Genomic DNA, 17,759 nt, shown 5'->3' on the forward strand with positions numbered 1-17,759 from the left:
CATAATAAACCAGAGGAGAAACGAGGGATACTTTGACCAAGCTGGTTGCAGAGAAGTTTGTAAATTTACAAGAAATGGTTGGCTTCTGGATATTTTGAAATTAAAGTCAACTGACGACAGCTAGAACGTGGGATGTGAGAGAAAGGGAGGTGTCAAAGCCGATTCCAAAGTTTTTGATTTGGACACCTAGAAAAATGGAGTTGTCAAGACTGTGCCAGAAGTAGACCAGGGGCATAGATGAGCAATTTGTGTGCAGGTATGGTACCTTTGAGATGTTTATTACATATCAGGTGGAGATGAACCTGAAATTCAGGGATCATGAGTATGTCAACATACATGATATTTAAAGCCAGAAGTCTAAAACGATTACAGGGGATTAAGTTTGATAGCGAAGATGTATAAATATTGAGTTTTGATGTCTCCAATGTTAGGAGGTGGCTCCAGAGAGGAGAGGAGGAACCTTTGTCCCAAGAAGACTTAAAAGGAGTGGCTTGTGAAGTACCAGGAAAACCAAGGGAGTGTGTATAAAATTAAAGTAAAATGTAAGGGGGAAAAAATAAAGAAAAAATAAAGAAAGGAGGACGGATTAATTTAGTCAAATGTTCCTGACAGATAAAGAAAGATGAGAACTTAAAATTGACCACTGGATTTAGCAATGTGTACATCTTCACTGATTTTGACTGTTTTGGTGGAGCCGTTTTGGTGTTGTGATAGGTGTGAAAGTCTGATTGAGTGCATTCAAGAGAGAAAGGAATAAGATTTCTCTGGGCATTTGTACAGGGAAGTAGAGAAATTGGGATGGTAGAAGGAAGGAGGTAGAAAAATGGGAGAAAGAAAAAATACTTTTAAAGTTGGCAGGAACAATGCTGTACATAAGGAAAAACTCATGGTACTGACAAAAGGAAGTGGACCCTAGGCATGAAAAACAAATTATTGAGATAGATGATGACGTGTATAAGAAAAATCAGAGGTACTGTTGATAGTTTGGTTTTTTTTCAGAAGTTCAAATATAATAGAGAAGAGAAAGAGAAAAGTTTGCCTTTTATTTTTCAAGGTTATACCATAACATGTTTTTCTTCCTTTCTTTCTTTTTTTTTTTTCTTCTATTGGGAATAATCTAGTAGAGAATATTTAGCATTAGATTGGAGGGAAGGCATAGCTAAAAGAAATATGTCTTTGAGAAAACAAGAGAAGTTTGAATTCAGAGCACAACTTTACTTTCTTATGCTCTTGGTTAAAAAAAAAAAAAGATATACAACATACCGGTGCTATTTTATATTTACATTTTCTTTAGGGTTAGGATGTATGCATTGCATTCGGTATTTCCTGAAATATACACTCTAAAATCTAGATTACAGGATATTAGAAAATTGGTGATATTTGGGTAATACTTCACTGAGTTGTTAGACTTCTTTTAGATGAGAAAATACATCTGATTGCATTTGTATATATCATTAAACATCACTGCCTTATAGTCTACGCCTTTCTTACATATTTATTCTATAAGCCACAGGTACACAGAATTGAAACCTAGATTAATAGTTCTTGGTATGTGACACACTTTCATTATTGGCCGATACATAACCTTCTTTTTATACATCCTTTCATCTATTCAATCATTTATTAAAATATAATAAACATACCAGTTAAACCACCAACCAGCACAAAGTGTAGGACTTGGACAAGTTTTATTCTGCCCTGTGGTCTCCTCCATCCTATCTTCCTCGTCCAAAGTAACCATGATTTTAAGTCCTTTTAAAATTCTTAGTTTTCCTTTGAATGTCATTTTAGGTTGACTTCTTTATTTTAAAAGTTTATTTTAAATATTTAATTGTTTTGAACTTGCTATATATAATCTTTTGATGCTTTTAACTTAATTATATATTGCTAAAAATCATTCTTATTGTTGCATATTGCAATAGATCATTCATTTTGACTGCTGTGTGATATTCCCATTGCATAGAAACCAGCTTATTCATCTGCTCTGTTGGCAGTAGGCTTTTTGCTTGTTTCCAAGATTGTGGTGCTGTGAATATCCTGGCCCAAATTTCCTGCTGTAAATGTGCAAGAGTTTCTTTTGCATATATATCAAGGAATGGATTTTCTGGATCTTAGTGTAAGTGGGAGTTGACAAGATAATGCCAAACTATTTTTCGTGATGAGTTTACAAAATCAACTCCCATTTACAGTTTACAATGAACATGACATTCAGGATCCAGATACCCTCTTTAACACAAGATATATATATCTTGAAATGGTATTTCTGAAAATGGCATTTTATTGTGAAATGATTTGAATTTTTCTGATTCTCACTATGTTCTAATGTGGTTGAATATCTTTTCCAATCTTTATTGGCTATGATAATTTTCTTTCTGTGAATTACTTGTTTTTATTGTTTGCCCATATTTTATTTTTTTGTTGTTCATACTTTTTTTATTTATTTGATGGTTGTAATTATTTACAAAGTAGACCAGGATTGATGGATTATATGACATGGGAGGCACTAATCTTTAATGTCTTCTAAAGTGAAAGAAACTTCTAGAACTTTATAGTGTTTTCTGTTTTCTCAGTGATATCAATGGATATCTCTCGTCTTTGTTTAGTATTCAGGAAGGCTCGTATATGTATATTTTGTAAATGACAAGTGAAGAGATTTCTTTATGTATTTCATTTAGGATTCCTTGGTGTATCGCTTCAAGTGTCTTCATTTTTGGAGATATATCACTAGTATTTTGTAAGGTGATGGTGGATATGTGATGTAGGTGGCTGGATAATTAGAAATGTTTCCTCAAGTGCATGGCTGGGAAGGCAATATGGAAAATAAGGATGGACTAGTTTCAAGATCAGCAAAACACCCTAGGCTTTCTCATGATGTAGCAACAAATAAGACATCATTATTGGAGATGAAATTTCAAAAATGATTCCACCCTTTAACCATATCTGTACTGCTAAAATTAAGTAAATTGGGAAATTATCTGATTCATTGTTAATTGCCTTCCCTCTTTCCCAGCAAGTTAGACTCATTAATTAGATGGGAATATTTCCCTGAATTTGATCTTGCTGGTCTTGGCTCTTTCTTTCCCAAAAACTGTTGAATCATCTTGTTTGCCTTACAGACTGTCAACCATATTTTTGGTATTAAAAAATGTATCCCTACTACCAACAAAGTAGAATTGTAAACTAAAAGATGTCTTTAATGTTGTACAAATGCATACCAAATTATGGGAAGAAATCCTTCCAAGCTCAAAATTATCTGGTTTCCATGTAATTATACTCTCAGTAAGGTTGATTTGAACATCCTAAACTGTCGTATTAGAGGAGGTGTCTCTAAGAGTTATTCTTAATTACATAGTGACCATTATTCATTGACAACTGATTTATCAGCGGCCTATTACATTTAAAACCTGTGATTGGTCCTGCCAGAGGATACAAATACAAATAAGACACAGTTTCTAAAAATGGGAAATATTTTTAGTTTAATTGCTGTGGAAAGTAATTCTGTTAATTTTTTCTTTTGATGGGTTTTTAAATCACTGCTGGGATGATATTAGGAGCATGATGAAACACAGTTATTCAACGCCTAATATGTGCAAGGCGTTGTGCTAGTTTGGGACTTCAAAAACGATTAAGATTTTGCCTTTGCTGTTACAGATAGAAAGACCCAGGCAGTATGCAGTAATAGGAATAATAGTAAAGACGTGAAAAGCACTGTGAGAAAATACTTTAGAAACTAACGAACAAAGCAGGAAATGTAGGTATAGCATGTTATATTCTAGATATGAAATTCCACATTTGCTTAAGTAGTTAATGATTTATTATTGGTGATGTTATATAGTATAGTAAAGCTAGCACATGCTTTGGAGATCAATATAAGGGGATTAGAATTCTGGCTCTGTCATACATTATTTAGTCTCTGTGAACTCAGTTTCCAGATCCATAACATTCTCATGAGGATAGCGCCTTTGGAGGGTGTCGTGAAGATTACATGAAATAGTATATGGGAAGAACCTAATAACCTACCTGACAAATAATTGATCTTTAATAAATAGTAATTATTGTAACTTTGCTTATTGTTCTTTGGAAAATACCCACACCCTGTGAGCACACCTGCCCCTCAATCTGTCCAGTCTTCAACCCCACTGCCACATCCCTAGTCCAAGCTGTTATCACCAACTCTCAACTTGACCAATATAGCAGCCTCTTAGAAGAGCCCTTCTTCTACTTTTGCTTCCCGGTAATGTATTGTCAATACCATTGTCAGAATAATTTTGTAAAATATATAATCTAATCATATAAACTCCCTTACTTCAAACCCTCAGTGGGCTCCCAGTGATTACGGGATACAAATCAAACTTCTTACCACAACCTGCAAGTAAAGACAGAGACAAACTGAATTATCAGAAGAAGAAAGCTCCAAGAAAAAACATAGGAAAAACTATTAACCTTTGTGTTCTCTAAGGCTGCCATAACAAAGTACCACAGACTGGGTGGCTTAAACAATAGGAAATTAATTTTTCACAGTTCTGGAGATAACAAAGTGCAGGCAAAATTGATTTCTTCTAAGTCCTCTCTCCTTGGCTTATATATGGCCATCTTCTGTCCACGTTCACATTGTCTCTGCTGCGTGTGTGTGTGTGTGTGTGTGTGTATGTGTGTCCTAATCTACACTTCTGATATGGTCACAGTCATATTGGATTAGGGCCTACCCTAGTAACCTCATTTTAACGTTAGTGTCTCTTTAAAAAGTGTATTTCCAAATATGGTCACATTCTGAGGTACCAAGAATTAAGACTTCATCATAGGAATTTGGAGGGAATACAATTTAGTTCATAACAATACTCTATGTAGCTCCCCATCTTTTACTGATATATTTACAACTTATTTTCCATGTAGTTTTAACTACAGTCACCATAGCATATATTATAAGTGTGTTGCTTAAAACATGCCGCTTTTTAGAATACGAGTTCGGGGGTAGGTGTTCTATCCACTGTACCCTGGTTTTCATTCTATCTTTATGACTTTTATTTCTCATCATTCTGTCCCTCCCTTGCTTTGCTTCAGCCCCACTGGCCCCCTTTCTAGTCCCTGAATACACTCAGCCCTTTTCCTGTCTTTGATCTTGTCCTCTTGCAGTTCTCTCTGCCTGGAATCCAGCTTCCCGAGCTCTTGCAATGGCTCATGCTCATTCTCCAAGTTTGAGTTTAAAAGTCACTGCTTTGAAGAAGCAGCTGTGACTGCAAATCAGGAATGGCCTTCCCAGTCTCCCACTCTCTTACCATCCTGTATTTTTCCTCTTAGAAATGATAGCATTCTGTCATTTAGTTTATCACTTTAGTACTGTATTCATACTCTGACTGCCCCAATGGCATGTTAGCTCTTTGAGGCAGGGAATTCCTGAGTCTTGTTTACCAATGTAGCATCAGAGCCTAGCACGGAACCCAACACACAACTGGCACTCATTCAATAAACGTTTATTGAATGAATGTCTGAAGGAAATCCCTTTACCAATCAAATGTTTTTAGGATCTCACTCGGTCTCAAAGATCCATAGGAACATATAAGGCAAATACTGAATCATGAATGTCACAAATACTAAGGTTATAATTTTGAACACAAAACATTATTCAAGAATCATTGAGAAAGTAGCGTGTTATGCAAGAATTGGAAAATGTTCATTCTTATCATGGAATCATTGTAACTATAGAACTACAAGAATTAGCATACACCCACACACTTTAAAATAAATGTATAAGGAAAAATATCATTGGCCTAATTCTTTTCTCTCCTAGACTCCTCGCTCCCCTGAAATACCTATGATATTAATATTTTATAGCACACGGTGTTGTAAATACTATCCTAGAAAACAGATGAACACTGTAAAATAGAGTGAAGTGAACAGCCTCAGCTAGGAACTTGTTAGAAATGCAAATTGTGAGGCCACACCTTATGCCTACTACTAAATCAGCATATCGAGGTGTGGAGTTCAACAATCTGTATTTTAACAGATATATCAGAACCACTTCCCTAAACCGATCATCAAAGTAACTTTTGATTTCTCAAGAATCTTGTCAAATAGTCTAGTTGCCAGGACATAACCAACCTTAATTATTCGAGTAACTTATCACCACTTGCCCTGACTTGCAATGACATAGTGTTTCTGCTTTTTAATACTCTGACAATTGTCCTTAAGAAACTAACATAGTGATTTGTTTCACTGTTGAACCTATTTGAGTGAAATTGCTATCTTCTAGGGTTCAGCACATATTACCTGCTTCCTGGACTACCTAACTATTCCTGCAACAATTTGACATTAATGAGCTTATTACTATCATGTTTTGCTGTTGTTTTCTCCAATTTTCATTCAAATGAAAGTCTAATTAACTTTTCTGCTTTCCATAAATGTAGTCTTGAAAAAATTAAATCTCATGATAGATAAGCCTGATCCAGACTTTTTCTCTTACTATACTGCCTAAGGCTTTATTTTTCTTAGGATATTTATTCAATAAGGAATTTTCTCATTCTCCCTCGAGCTACCTTTCTTTGTGTGGATCAATCTTCATTCTTTAGAAGAAGAAATATTCAGATTCATTTTTATGAGGATAACTTTAGAACTAGGGCATTAAGTAATACCAATTTCTCTTTGCCTTTTTTTTTTTTTGGCATGAATCCCATTTCCCAAGCAAGAATCCAAGTGAGAAATTATTTCATCTTTATAGCAGATATCATTCTTCCTATGGAATATCTATCCTCTGGCTATACAGTATTATAAACCGTTGTTTAAGGAAGTTATGTTCAAGTGGCAACAATTTTTATATTTTTGTTTGTATTAAAATGCTATTTTATACATAATAATGACTATTGTCATTATTGAGCACATTCTATTCTAGAGACTGGGAAAATGACTTACAAGTATTATTGCAATTAGTACTCATTAATATCTTTACCTATGGGGATATATGACTTGAAGATGATATTACTAGAAGATGTTAGAACCAAATGTGAACTCCAAACTTTCTGATTTTAAGTTTCATGCTAAACTCAGATTGTGCTAAACCCAGATTGTGTTCCCGAGTCTAAAATCTATGTTAGCCATATTGTCATTATGCTCCCACATTTCTCTTCTGCCAAAACACCTATGTGCTTCATGAACTAGTCTTATTTAGATACAGGAAAGAGTCTCAATAGGGGCCATTGTCAGAAGCAAAGGGAACCTCACATGGAATGAGTACTTTCATGAGATAGTCTCTTTGCTGAGCATCTTATTTCAGCAATTTCATTTGATCGCTATCAAAATCTTGCCTGATGGTTGTGGTTGCTACTATTGAGGAGTTAAATAACTTGCACAAGGTTGTACAGTTAGTAGGTGGCAGAGCATAAGTAGCTGTTACTTATAAAAAAGTTTGTCTTTGATTCCAATCAGTAGTGGATGGTGTGCCTTTTGATAAAGGTGACATGAATCATTTTTAAAATTATTTACTGGTATCCTCAACTCTCCAAGGATACAGTCCTTACAGCTGTTATGGTTTTTCTCTTCTTTGCTCCTGTGGCCACATTTCCCCTTTTTAACAGCTCACTTCTTTATAGAAGCCAATCAGATGGTGGACTATAAAATATTCCAAAGGTTAAAAACTTTTGTGTCTCTTCATTGCCTGTTGTAACAGTGTCCAGGGGTGATGTATATTTAAGAAAGGTTCTTGGTAAGTAATTAGGGTTTCTTTTTGCCTGTAAGTAAACACTGCTTTCTGGTTTTGTTGTGCTTTGGTCTACATTTTTTTGTAGAGATTCATTATCTCACTGAAAATTTAAGATGCTTGTAGAAACATGATCTATCATATCTGTATTTACTCTGTAATTATCTAACCATCCAAGCCTGTAAAATTGGTAATTATTTTTTCACACTTATTCACTTCATACCCGCTAGGTCCTGTTACAGAAGTGAAAACTGACATATATGTCACCAGCTTTGGACCTGTTTCTGATGTTGAAATGGTAGGTATTTTCGAAGTTTAATTTACCTTTTGAGACTTGAAGAAAACATGTAGAAAAGAGGGCAATTAATATTTATTTCGTTGTCAATCACGCAAAGCCAGAAACCCAAAGAACCCCTAATTAAACTTAAGAATGTATAAAGAGTAAGACATTGAATCTCATTCAATTTGCATTTCAGCTGTAACATTTGAGTGCTTGTTGATTTAGGGTCATACTAAACAAAGAGAAGAACTTTCCTATTACTGGTTCCTATAGCACAACCTGGGGTGTAGCTTTTTTCGTTTTTGTTTTGTCTTTTCTTCTTCTTTCTTTCTTTCCCTTTCTTTCCCTTTCTTTCCTTCTTTCTTTCCTTCTTTCTTTCTTTTCTTTCTTTCTTTCTTTCTTTCTTTCTTTCTTTCTTTCTTTCTTTCTTTCTTTCTTTCTTTCTTTCTTTCTTTCTTTCTTTCTTTCTTTCTTTCTTTCTTTCTTTCCCCTTCCTTCCTTCCTTCCTTCCCCTTCCTTCCTTCCTTCCTTCCTTCCTTCCTTCCTTCCTTCCTTCCTTCCTTCCTTCCTTCCTTCCTTCCTTCCTTCCTTCCTTCCTTTCTTCCTTCCTTCTTTCCTTCCTTCCTTCCAGATGGAGTTTCACTCTTGTTGCCCAGGCTGGAGTACAATGGCGCAGTTTCTGCTCACTGTAACCTCCACCTCCTAGGTTCAAGTGATTCTCCTGCCTCAACCTCCTGAGTAGCTGGGATTGCAGGTGTGCGCCACCACGCCTAGCTAATTCTGCGTTTTTTAGTAGAGACAGGGTATCTCCATGTTGGTCAGGCTGGTCTCGAAATTCTGAGCTCAGGTGATCCTTTCGCCTCAGTCTTCCAAAGTGCTGGGATTACAGGCATAAGCCACCACGCCAGGCTGTTTTTTCTTTAGGAAACTATTGAGGGGGAGAAAATTAGAGATGATAATTAGTTTCAGTATGAACTAGTTGTGTACACTATTTTGTAGTTTTCGTTGTATTTAGTATTTCATGCTGATCTAATTGCTTGCTGCCCATCCCAGCCCTTCTCCCTCCTTCTCATTCATGTTTAAGAGCTTAGAATACCAAGCACTGGTCAGGAAGAATTCATTCATACAATTGTGCTATCTTATATTAAATATACTTAGTTTACATGACAAAAAACTTACTTTAGTTTATTCCTTGATCTAAAGCTCCTAGTAATTCGAAACCCTTGAGTTATTTGACTAATTTTAATAAACTTTGTGAAAATAAAATATCTTTTACACATATTACTTTGTCTTTAAAATGCCTAAAATTACATGATTAATTATGCATGATACTTTTTACACATTAACTGATTTTTGCTATCTGGTCTAAAGTAAAACACAACTGTACTACCTGGTACTGGTGGTTTTCTTAAATTATAGCAAATGTATTATTAGATAATGAGCATGTGTGGTAATTTATTTATCTTATGAATGCAGAAGATGAAGGCATCAGGATGAATAAAAATTACTCTAATTGCTGAGAATCTTTTTGCTCCATTGATTCAAGATCATTCCTGCTCCTATTAATTTTATTTGCAATGGTCTTTTTTTATGAGCATGAAGGAGGACAGAATGTAATGCATTATTTTCACATACTTATATGTAGTCATTTGTGACTTAAATATGTTCCAAAATAATTGCCCTAGGAATACACAATGGATGTGTTCTTCAGACAGACATGGATTGACAAAAGACTAAAATATGATGGCCCCATTGAAATTTTGAGATTGAACAATATGATGGTAACAAAAGTATGGACCCCTGATACTTTCTTCAGGAATGGAAAGAAATCTGTCTCACATAATATGACAGCTCCAAATAAGCTTTTTAGAATTATGAGAAATGGTACTATTTTATACACAATGAGGTAATCTTTTTTTTTTTACTTCTTCCCTTTCTTTTTTATTCTTTTCTTTCCTTCCTTCTTTCTTTCCTTCCTTCCTTCTTTCCTTCCTTCCTTCCTTCCTCCCTCCTTCCCTTCCTTCCTTTTCTTCCCTCCTTTCTTCCTTCCTCCTTCCCTCCCTTCCTTCCTATTTTAGAATCTAAAATCATAATTATTTTTTTAAAAGGGTTGATTTTATGTAATTGCATTTTTCATCATAGACTCACCATAAGTGCGGAGTGTCCCATGAGATTGGTGGATTTTCCCATGGATGGTCATGCATGCCCTTTGAAATTCGGGAGTTGTAAGTTATAATAAAAATTTTGTTAGAATTTATGATTACCTCATGCAAGTTGATATTTACATATGTATTTTATTTTTCATGATCCAACATTTAAGTCATGGTCCATAACAAAAACTGCCTGGTTTTATTTATGGAGATTTCATTAACTATTATTTTATAATAAAGAAATAAAAACAACCTCCTTTCCCCATAACAAACAAAAACCTATTTAACAGATAATCTAAGTACTCTTAGTCACAATTGACTGGTGATCAGTGGTGAAATTTAGGGACCTCTGAACTCTACGTGTTGGTAGTGTTACACAGAAAGTACAAATTATATAGATAAATATATATCTATATAATTTATTTAATTATAATATATATCACTTTGGAGAGAGAGAGAAAGAGAGATAGATAGATAGATAGATAGATAGATAGATAGATAGATAGATAGATAGATAGACAGACAGACATTCTATTGTAAGCAGAGTCCTTCATAGCCAACTTGGAGGAAATCCTTAAAAGGTTCAGAGCTTCCTGACATCGTATAGCTTTAAATGACAGAAGCAAGCACTGCTGGTATAACAGTGACTGAAGCATAGCAAAAGCATGGTAGGGGTGTGGTCTGAGATAATATAATGCCTTATATACCACATTAAGGAGTTTGTATTCTATCTAAAAGCTATGGGAAGCCTTTCAAAGGTTTGATGAAACAATGCAGCTTTCTTTGACATTTTACAGTTCCACTTCTACTTTTTTTAGAATGGGTGGTAGAGAGACTGGAGTGGAAGCAGCAGAGAAATGGAGGCTGTTGTTTTAGTACAAGCAAATATGGCAGTGGCTTAGACTAGGATGGTACTAGAGGAGAAACTGTGAAATAGATATGTTTGGGAAATTTTGTAGAAAATGAAGGCAACAGGATGAGATGAATGGATAGAAAATAATATGAGATTCCTTCCCTTAAGGTCCCTTCTCTGAGATGGCAGCAAAATGTGATTGCCTTTTCTAAGGTCTGCCTCACATTTTCAATTCAATCAGAATCTACCAAAAATAGATGCTGGCTTTTACTATTGCTTCAGATTCTTAGTTGCACTGATTTTGAAACTGTTGCCTGCTGTTATCATCGCTCATTGCTTAACTTAATGAGAATCGACAGTCACTATTCTTTTTATAACCCCTAGTAATCACAATATTCAGTGGGCTAACTTGAAGCCAGGGAAAGTAATATGTTCTCTTACCAATAATTTAATGAGAGAAGATAAAGACAGAAAAATACATAGACAGTGTGATCTCATTGGGGCCAGAATTAAAATCCATTTGTGCTGTAATCATTCAAATTTTACCCAAATTAGTTCTCACGTAGAGGAAGTCCTTTTCACTCCCTGCATCCCAACCTCTAGTTCTCAGAAAAAGCTCTCTTCAGAAGGACTTGAACATAGTTAGTGTTCAATCAGAGTTGGTATAAAATAAAGAAATTGCACATTGGAAGCGGATGTTTTTGGATTGGGAATTAAAAAGAGAGGCACACCATACTCAGCAGGTAAGGATTGTTAATTACTCTGGAAACAGGGAAAAATAACACTGTTTAAACCCCCATGCTTACAGTTCAGAGGAATTAGAAAAACCAGGAAAGAAAAGGTCATTCTAGCAATGTAAGGGTAGCCAAGGGAAGGATACTTAATTTGCAATATCATAGACAAGAACATAGTATACAGAGGCTGTAACAGTTTACTGAAGCGTGAATATATTTCTGGAGATAAAGGCTGACAGATAATATAACTGAATGATGCTAAAATGACAACACAAGCCTCATTGTTTTGTAAGGTGCTCGTAAGTGTCAACTTCTTTCATAGAATGAAATGATTCCATTGAGGAGCTACTATGCTATAGCCATTTTAGGATGGTTTGGAGGGAGGTTGGCACACAATCCATTTTGGTTCTTTTGAACTTTCTTGTGTGTGAGCCAAGCTGTCTGTTATGGGTAGACTGGTAAGCAAGCAGCTGGTCTCCATTTGAACAGAGTGCCAAATAATAGAAATGGACTTAAATTGCCACTGGGAGAGATTTGTTTAAGATGGAAGGGGAAATGTCCTGATTGTAAGAAATTAAAGGTAGTGGAATTGGTTGTATAATTATATTCCCTGGACAGCTTTACAAAAAACATAGCCAGTTGTCACCGTACAACAGTCCCCAAACACAGGGATATTGCCCAGAGGCAGAGTTTGGAAGAGGTGACCCCAGGGGAACTCTCCTAACAATAGAATTTGTTTGGTTTTGTTATTGTATTATTACAGGCAGCATACGGTACGTTTCTAAATAGCAGAACTGTGTTAGGATGGTATTGGTCAAGCACTGGAAGTGAATTAGAAGTGAAAGAAGTAAGAGCTTGACAGTACGGTTTTGGTAGTTTAATATATCTGCTTTTGAACTGTTTATCCTACTAGCATGGACACACATCCAAGTGTATTGGTGCATATGTAGCATTTTAGATCCCTCAGTTTTAATATCTCCTCCTCCAATTATTTGGCATAAAAAATAAATGCTGTTGAGTTGCAAGGGTATTTACTTAATCTCTAGTTTTCTAAGTTTTAAACATGTTTGACTAAATTATAGTGAACGTTGTTTTCATTTATTCCATCTTTCTTGAACAAGTACTGTTTTTAAGTGTTGACCACTGATGCAGATGAAAAAGGAGCATTGACTCTAACCACATTCTGTGCTCTCTTTTAGATGCCTATCCAAAGAGTGAGATGATCTACACCTGGACAAAAGGTCCTGAGAAATCAGTTGAAGTGCCGAAGGAGTCTTCCAGCTTAGTTCAATATGATTTGATTGGGCAAACCGTATCAAGTGAAACCATCAAATCGATTACGGGTGAGATGTGTAATAATTAAAGCTGATATGCTACTTGGTGTTAGCAATAGAGTTTTCTCCTGACTTTTTCGTTGAAATAGTTATTTATTTTTTTCAGGAGAACAACAAACATTTTCCAGAAATAGAGTTGATGCATGAGTTACAGCTCATAATTTCTTTATATTTATAATCTTACTTTAGTTTAAAATAAATTCCGATTTAGTAAGATGCTAAAAGTGAGTTGGTTTTCTTATTCGGAAATGAAAGCCAGTAATCAAATATGTTAAAATTATTTTCACAAAATTATGTGGTAGGAAGTCTGATCTTGTTTTTTGTCTTTGCTTTGTTTTTGGTTTTGGTTTTTAATGATTTTTGTGGGGCTTTCCAAAAATTTTATTTTATCTTGCCCAATTTTATGGTGTCACCTTCTCTTGTTTTCTGAAAGTAAACAAAAATCTCAAGCTTAATTACAAAGTATATTATGGGTGTACATTAAAGTTATTTCATGAGTCGGGGGGATGCTTATTATTGATGATTCTTGGTCTCTCTTTTCTTTTGGAATGTGAATAGAAAGAATTACAGCATTTAGTTTTTAATCATTTTTAGTGGAAAAATTAGCTGATTATTGCTTGTTCTAAGACTGTTCCTTACATACACATGTCACCAGAAAAAAATATTTTTGATGATAGTTATCTTAGTTTGTTTGGGCCATCGTAACAAAACAACACAAACAGGGTGGCTCAAAAACAACAGAAATTTACTTCTCATAGTTCAGGAGGCTGACAAGTCTAAGATGAGGTGCTATCAGATTCAGTGTTCTATGAGGACCTATTTCTTTGTTCACAGAATAGTACCTTCTATGAATAAGTCCTCACATGGGGACCCCCAAGGTGTAGGAAGTGGGTGTTCACACTGGGGCCTCTTTTATAAAGGCACTAATTCTATTCATAAATACTCCATCATCATGGTTTAATCACCCCAAGGCCAACCTCTTATCATTACATTGGCTATTATGTTTCAACATTTGAACTTTGAGGACCACAAACATTTAGGCCATAACGATAGCTAAACTTTATTCAGCAATTACCATGTGACGGGCACCCTTCTAAATTCTTTCTATGTATTTTTTCTCATAACCATCCCATGAAGTGGATACCACCATAACATTTATTTTATACATGAGAAAGGTTTAAGTACAATGTGTTTGCCTAAGTCGTATAGCTAATAACTGGCAAAACCAAATTTCAAATCTAAGTGTTAACTTCTGAGTTTGTGTTCTTAAAAAGGTGTTGACTGAGAGATAAAATGCTAAGATTGCATTAGTAGAAAATGAGTAGTTTTAAGATCTGGAGTAAAGACGTGAGATAATGAAGTTTTTGCTTCTGTTTTAAGAAAAAATGGATAAAGCAGTGTTGTGAAGGGATGATGAAGCTAAAATAGTCAAACTCAGAGCAGTGAGAGGAATGGTGGTAGTCAGGGGCCTCCGGGAGGAGGAAACAGGGAGATATTAGTCAAAGGCCATAGTATTTCTGTTATACAAGGTGAATAAATTCTAGATATCTACTGTATAGCAGAGTACATATAGTGAACAGTACTGTATTGTCTACTTAAAAATTTGCTGAAAGAGTAGATCTCAAATGTTCTTGTCAGAGAAGGTAATAAATAAGAAGGAGGGAACTTTTGGGGGTGATGTATATGTTTGTGGCATAGATTGTGGTGATAGATTAACGAGTGTATACTTATTTCCAAACTCATTAAGTTGTATACATTAATATGTACAGCTTTTTGTATGTCAATCATACCTCAAAAATTGGTTAAAAATTAAACATAAATAAGATAAAATGGAAATTTATTATGGATAAATAAAATTAATATGTAAGCCTTTGTTTTAAAAAAGGAATTTAGCCCACTGTCTCTACTATTAAAACTACTTTGTATAAGTCACAGTAAATTTCCATTACTTTTATCTTTATGACACCTGTCATGACTGTTTTCATTTTGAGGAAACCTTCTTCACATCAGTCATGAAACAATACAGTAGCTTTCTAAGAGGCACTTTGCCTCTCATCTGTCTAAGAAAATACATTTTTGGAAGGGCATTTATTTTCCAGTCTGCAAGTGGGATATGGAACACAACTGGTAGGATGTGAGGTTTCTGAATGCTGGACTCACGGTTTGTGAATAAGGCCACTGCTTCCTAGGTAACTTTTTTGACATATTATTTTGAGATGTAACAGTAAAAATACTTATCAACAGCTACCAGAAATCAGGTTTTTGTCTAAATGCCAGTAAAACATGCTTGAACTCAGGGGTGTCATATATGCCTGTCTGTTATACACGTCTATATTTTTCTTCATATAAAGAACATTTAGAAATTCACCTCTTTCCTAAAACTAAGGTAGCCTCTCTCTAAGCTTGTGATTGTGTATGAAATCTATATATGAATGAAACATATATATTTATATATAAATAAAATATGTATCTTTATTCTTTTCTAAAATTAAACTTTATATTTTCATAAATGGGTGTGTATGTGTCAGTGGCTGTGTATGTGTAACTGTGTGCATTTCTATTTTTTTCTGGTGGTTTTCCATAGAAGTTAGGTCTAAATGTTGTTTCTAAAAAACGCTGAAAATGAAAGCTAATTGCCTTAGCAATATTAGATCATCAAAATAGAAAGCACTACAGAAAATTTTAAAAAGTTTTAGCCCAATTTGTTAAATTGCTTAATCATTACATGGAACAAAGTGTTTTTCTGTATAATAATGTTCAATATCATTTTCTCCCTCGTTAGGAAACTACATACTTATTGATGTTTGTGAAGCTATGCACAAAAGAGAATTTCTTTCCTTAGAATACTGTTTGTTAGTCTGAAATATGTTTAAGAAGTCATTGACTAACTGCCTGCAGAACCGATAACACATTTTCCTCCTGTTTTCTTGGCAGGTGAATATATTGTTATGACGGTTTACTTCCACCTCAGACGGAAGATGGGTTATTTTATGATTCAGACCTATATTCCGTGCATTATGACAGTGATTCTTTCTCAAGTTTCATTCTGGATAAATAAAGAATCAGTTCCCGCTAGGACTGTATTTGGTAATTGCAATTCATTTCTTGGGTGTTTCTGTTCACATTACATTTTATTCGTGATTCATGGGATATTTCTAAGAAAATCTTAAACCCTAATACATCAGGCTATCCTGAATAAGGAATCATATAGGCTTTCATTTTTATGTAGCCAGTACAAAGTAATAAAGCCTGGGGAGATTCAGGCATCCTTCCTTTCCTCTGGGGCCATGCATCAGATTTCCTTTGTTGAGCACCAGACAGGTGTAGACCAAATGTGAATCTGGACGTAATCTCACTTTCAGTGATATTCTTGGGCTCCTAGTAGAATGCTGTGTAATTGAATTAAAATTATATCTGCGTGTTAAAATGAAATGCATTGGCCGCTTAAAATAAAACAAATAAAAGTCATGGCTGAATGAATATGAAAGCCTTAGAATAATTTAGCTTTTAATGAAGTGGACCAAAATGCAAATGGTTTAAATGCATTGAATTGGGAGGTATTATGTGCTTAGTTTATAAGCTCATCTACTTACATACTTCTTTTTTTCTAAACATTGCTCTTACTTTTTGTTTTTATTGTAGCTTCATATATAATGTATAGTATTCTGAACCATATAAAGTTCAGAGCATATGAGTTTACAATTTTTATTACACTGTATTCTACATATCAGTCATGCTTTTAAATAGTAGAATTTGTTATAATTATGTTTATTTTAATGTCTTTCTCTATTATTTCTCTGTTCATTGTGAGTAACAAAAGCACTCAGTAGTACAATAAGAAGAAAAACGATCAGAATTGCTCTGGAATTGTGGTGTAGTCCTCACAAGAGTGCCAATTCCTCTTTGCTTTTCTACCTAGTAGGATCACAGCCATGGTATAATATCCCTTATCACACAATAGCTGAAGAGATGCTGGTGCAAATGAACTAAATAGAATGGGAACTTTTCATCCTACCTCCCCATCCTTTTCGAGAACTGTTGATTAGGGGGTCTTAGTGTCTTCAATGGATCTGAAATACTCTATAGATAGCTATCCTCCCTTTAATCTTAGGTTTCTTTAAGAATGTGTTGGAGTATGAGGATGCATTACAAAAATAGAAAAAAAAGTATTGGAATTATACTAGAGAAACTCATATCGGGGGGCAATGGTGGAGGGAGGGTGTGATCTTAGGAAGGCAGTGAGGAGGTATAATGGTACCTTAAAGAGTTGTGAGGGTTCAATTAAAGAATAACTGCACAACTCAAAGTGTTGAATAAAATTTAGCTCTTAAATGTAGATTTGAAAACAGAAGAGAGAAAACAACAAATCTAAACTGTGGGTGTCAGCAAGTCTAGGTTTAAACCCAAATCTGCCACTTATTTTCTCCATTCATAAGATTGTGACAATACATCTCACCTTCATAGACTAGTGAGGATTTAAAAAATTATATATAGTACTCAATATAGGGTGTCTGGACCACTTGGTTCATATTAATTACTTACTCCAATACTTCTCCAATCTAAGGAAGATAGATTTTGTTCTGATTTAGTTTTCTTGACTTTTAAGTGTTTTAAAGAAATCATAACTTTCTAGTGTGTACTATTGGATGCTCTGCTAAGTTCTTGATGTTCATTATCTCATTTAACACTCAAGCTAATTTTGTGTCTTCACACATCAT

At 34.7% G+C, this 17,759-nt stretch overlaps 1 protein-coding gene across 1 annotated transcript in view; it reads left to right on the plus strand.

The window, feature by feature from the left end:
* GABRA4 (gamma-aminobutyric acid type A receptor subunit alpha4) overlaps window positions 1-17,759 on the plus strand; it is a 76,513-nt gene that overhangs the window by 6,885 nt on the left and 51,869 nt on the right. Inside the window, exons 3-7 of the mRNA XM_050791607.1 lie at window positions 7,921-7,988; window positions 9,656-9,876; window positions 10,113-10,195; window positions 12,907-13,050; window positions 15,976-16,128. Coding sequence (XP_050647564.1) covers window positions 7,921-7,988; window positions 9,656-9,876; window positions 10,113-10,195; window positions 12,907-13,050; window positions 15,976-16,128 — 669 coding nt within the window. The remainder of the gene's footprint in view (window positions 1-7,920; window positions 7,989-9,655; window positions 9,877-10,112; window positions 10,196-12,906; window positions 13,051-15,975; window positions 16,129-17,759) is intronic.

The sequence above is a fragment of the Macaca thibetana genome, chromosome 5 (assembly GCF_024542745.1).
Source record: "Macaca thibetana thibetana isolate TM-01 chromosome 5, ASM2454274v1, whole genome shotgun sequence".
In the NCBI taxonomy this organism is placed as follows: Eukaryota; Metazoa; Chordata; class Mammalia; order Primates; family Cercopithecidae; genus Macaca; species Macaca thibetana.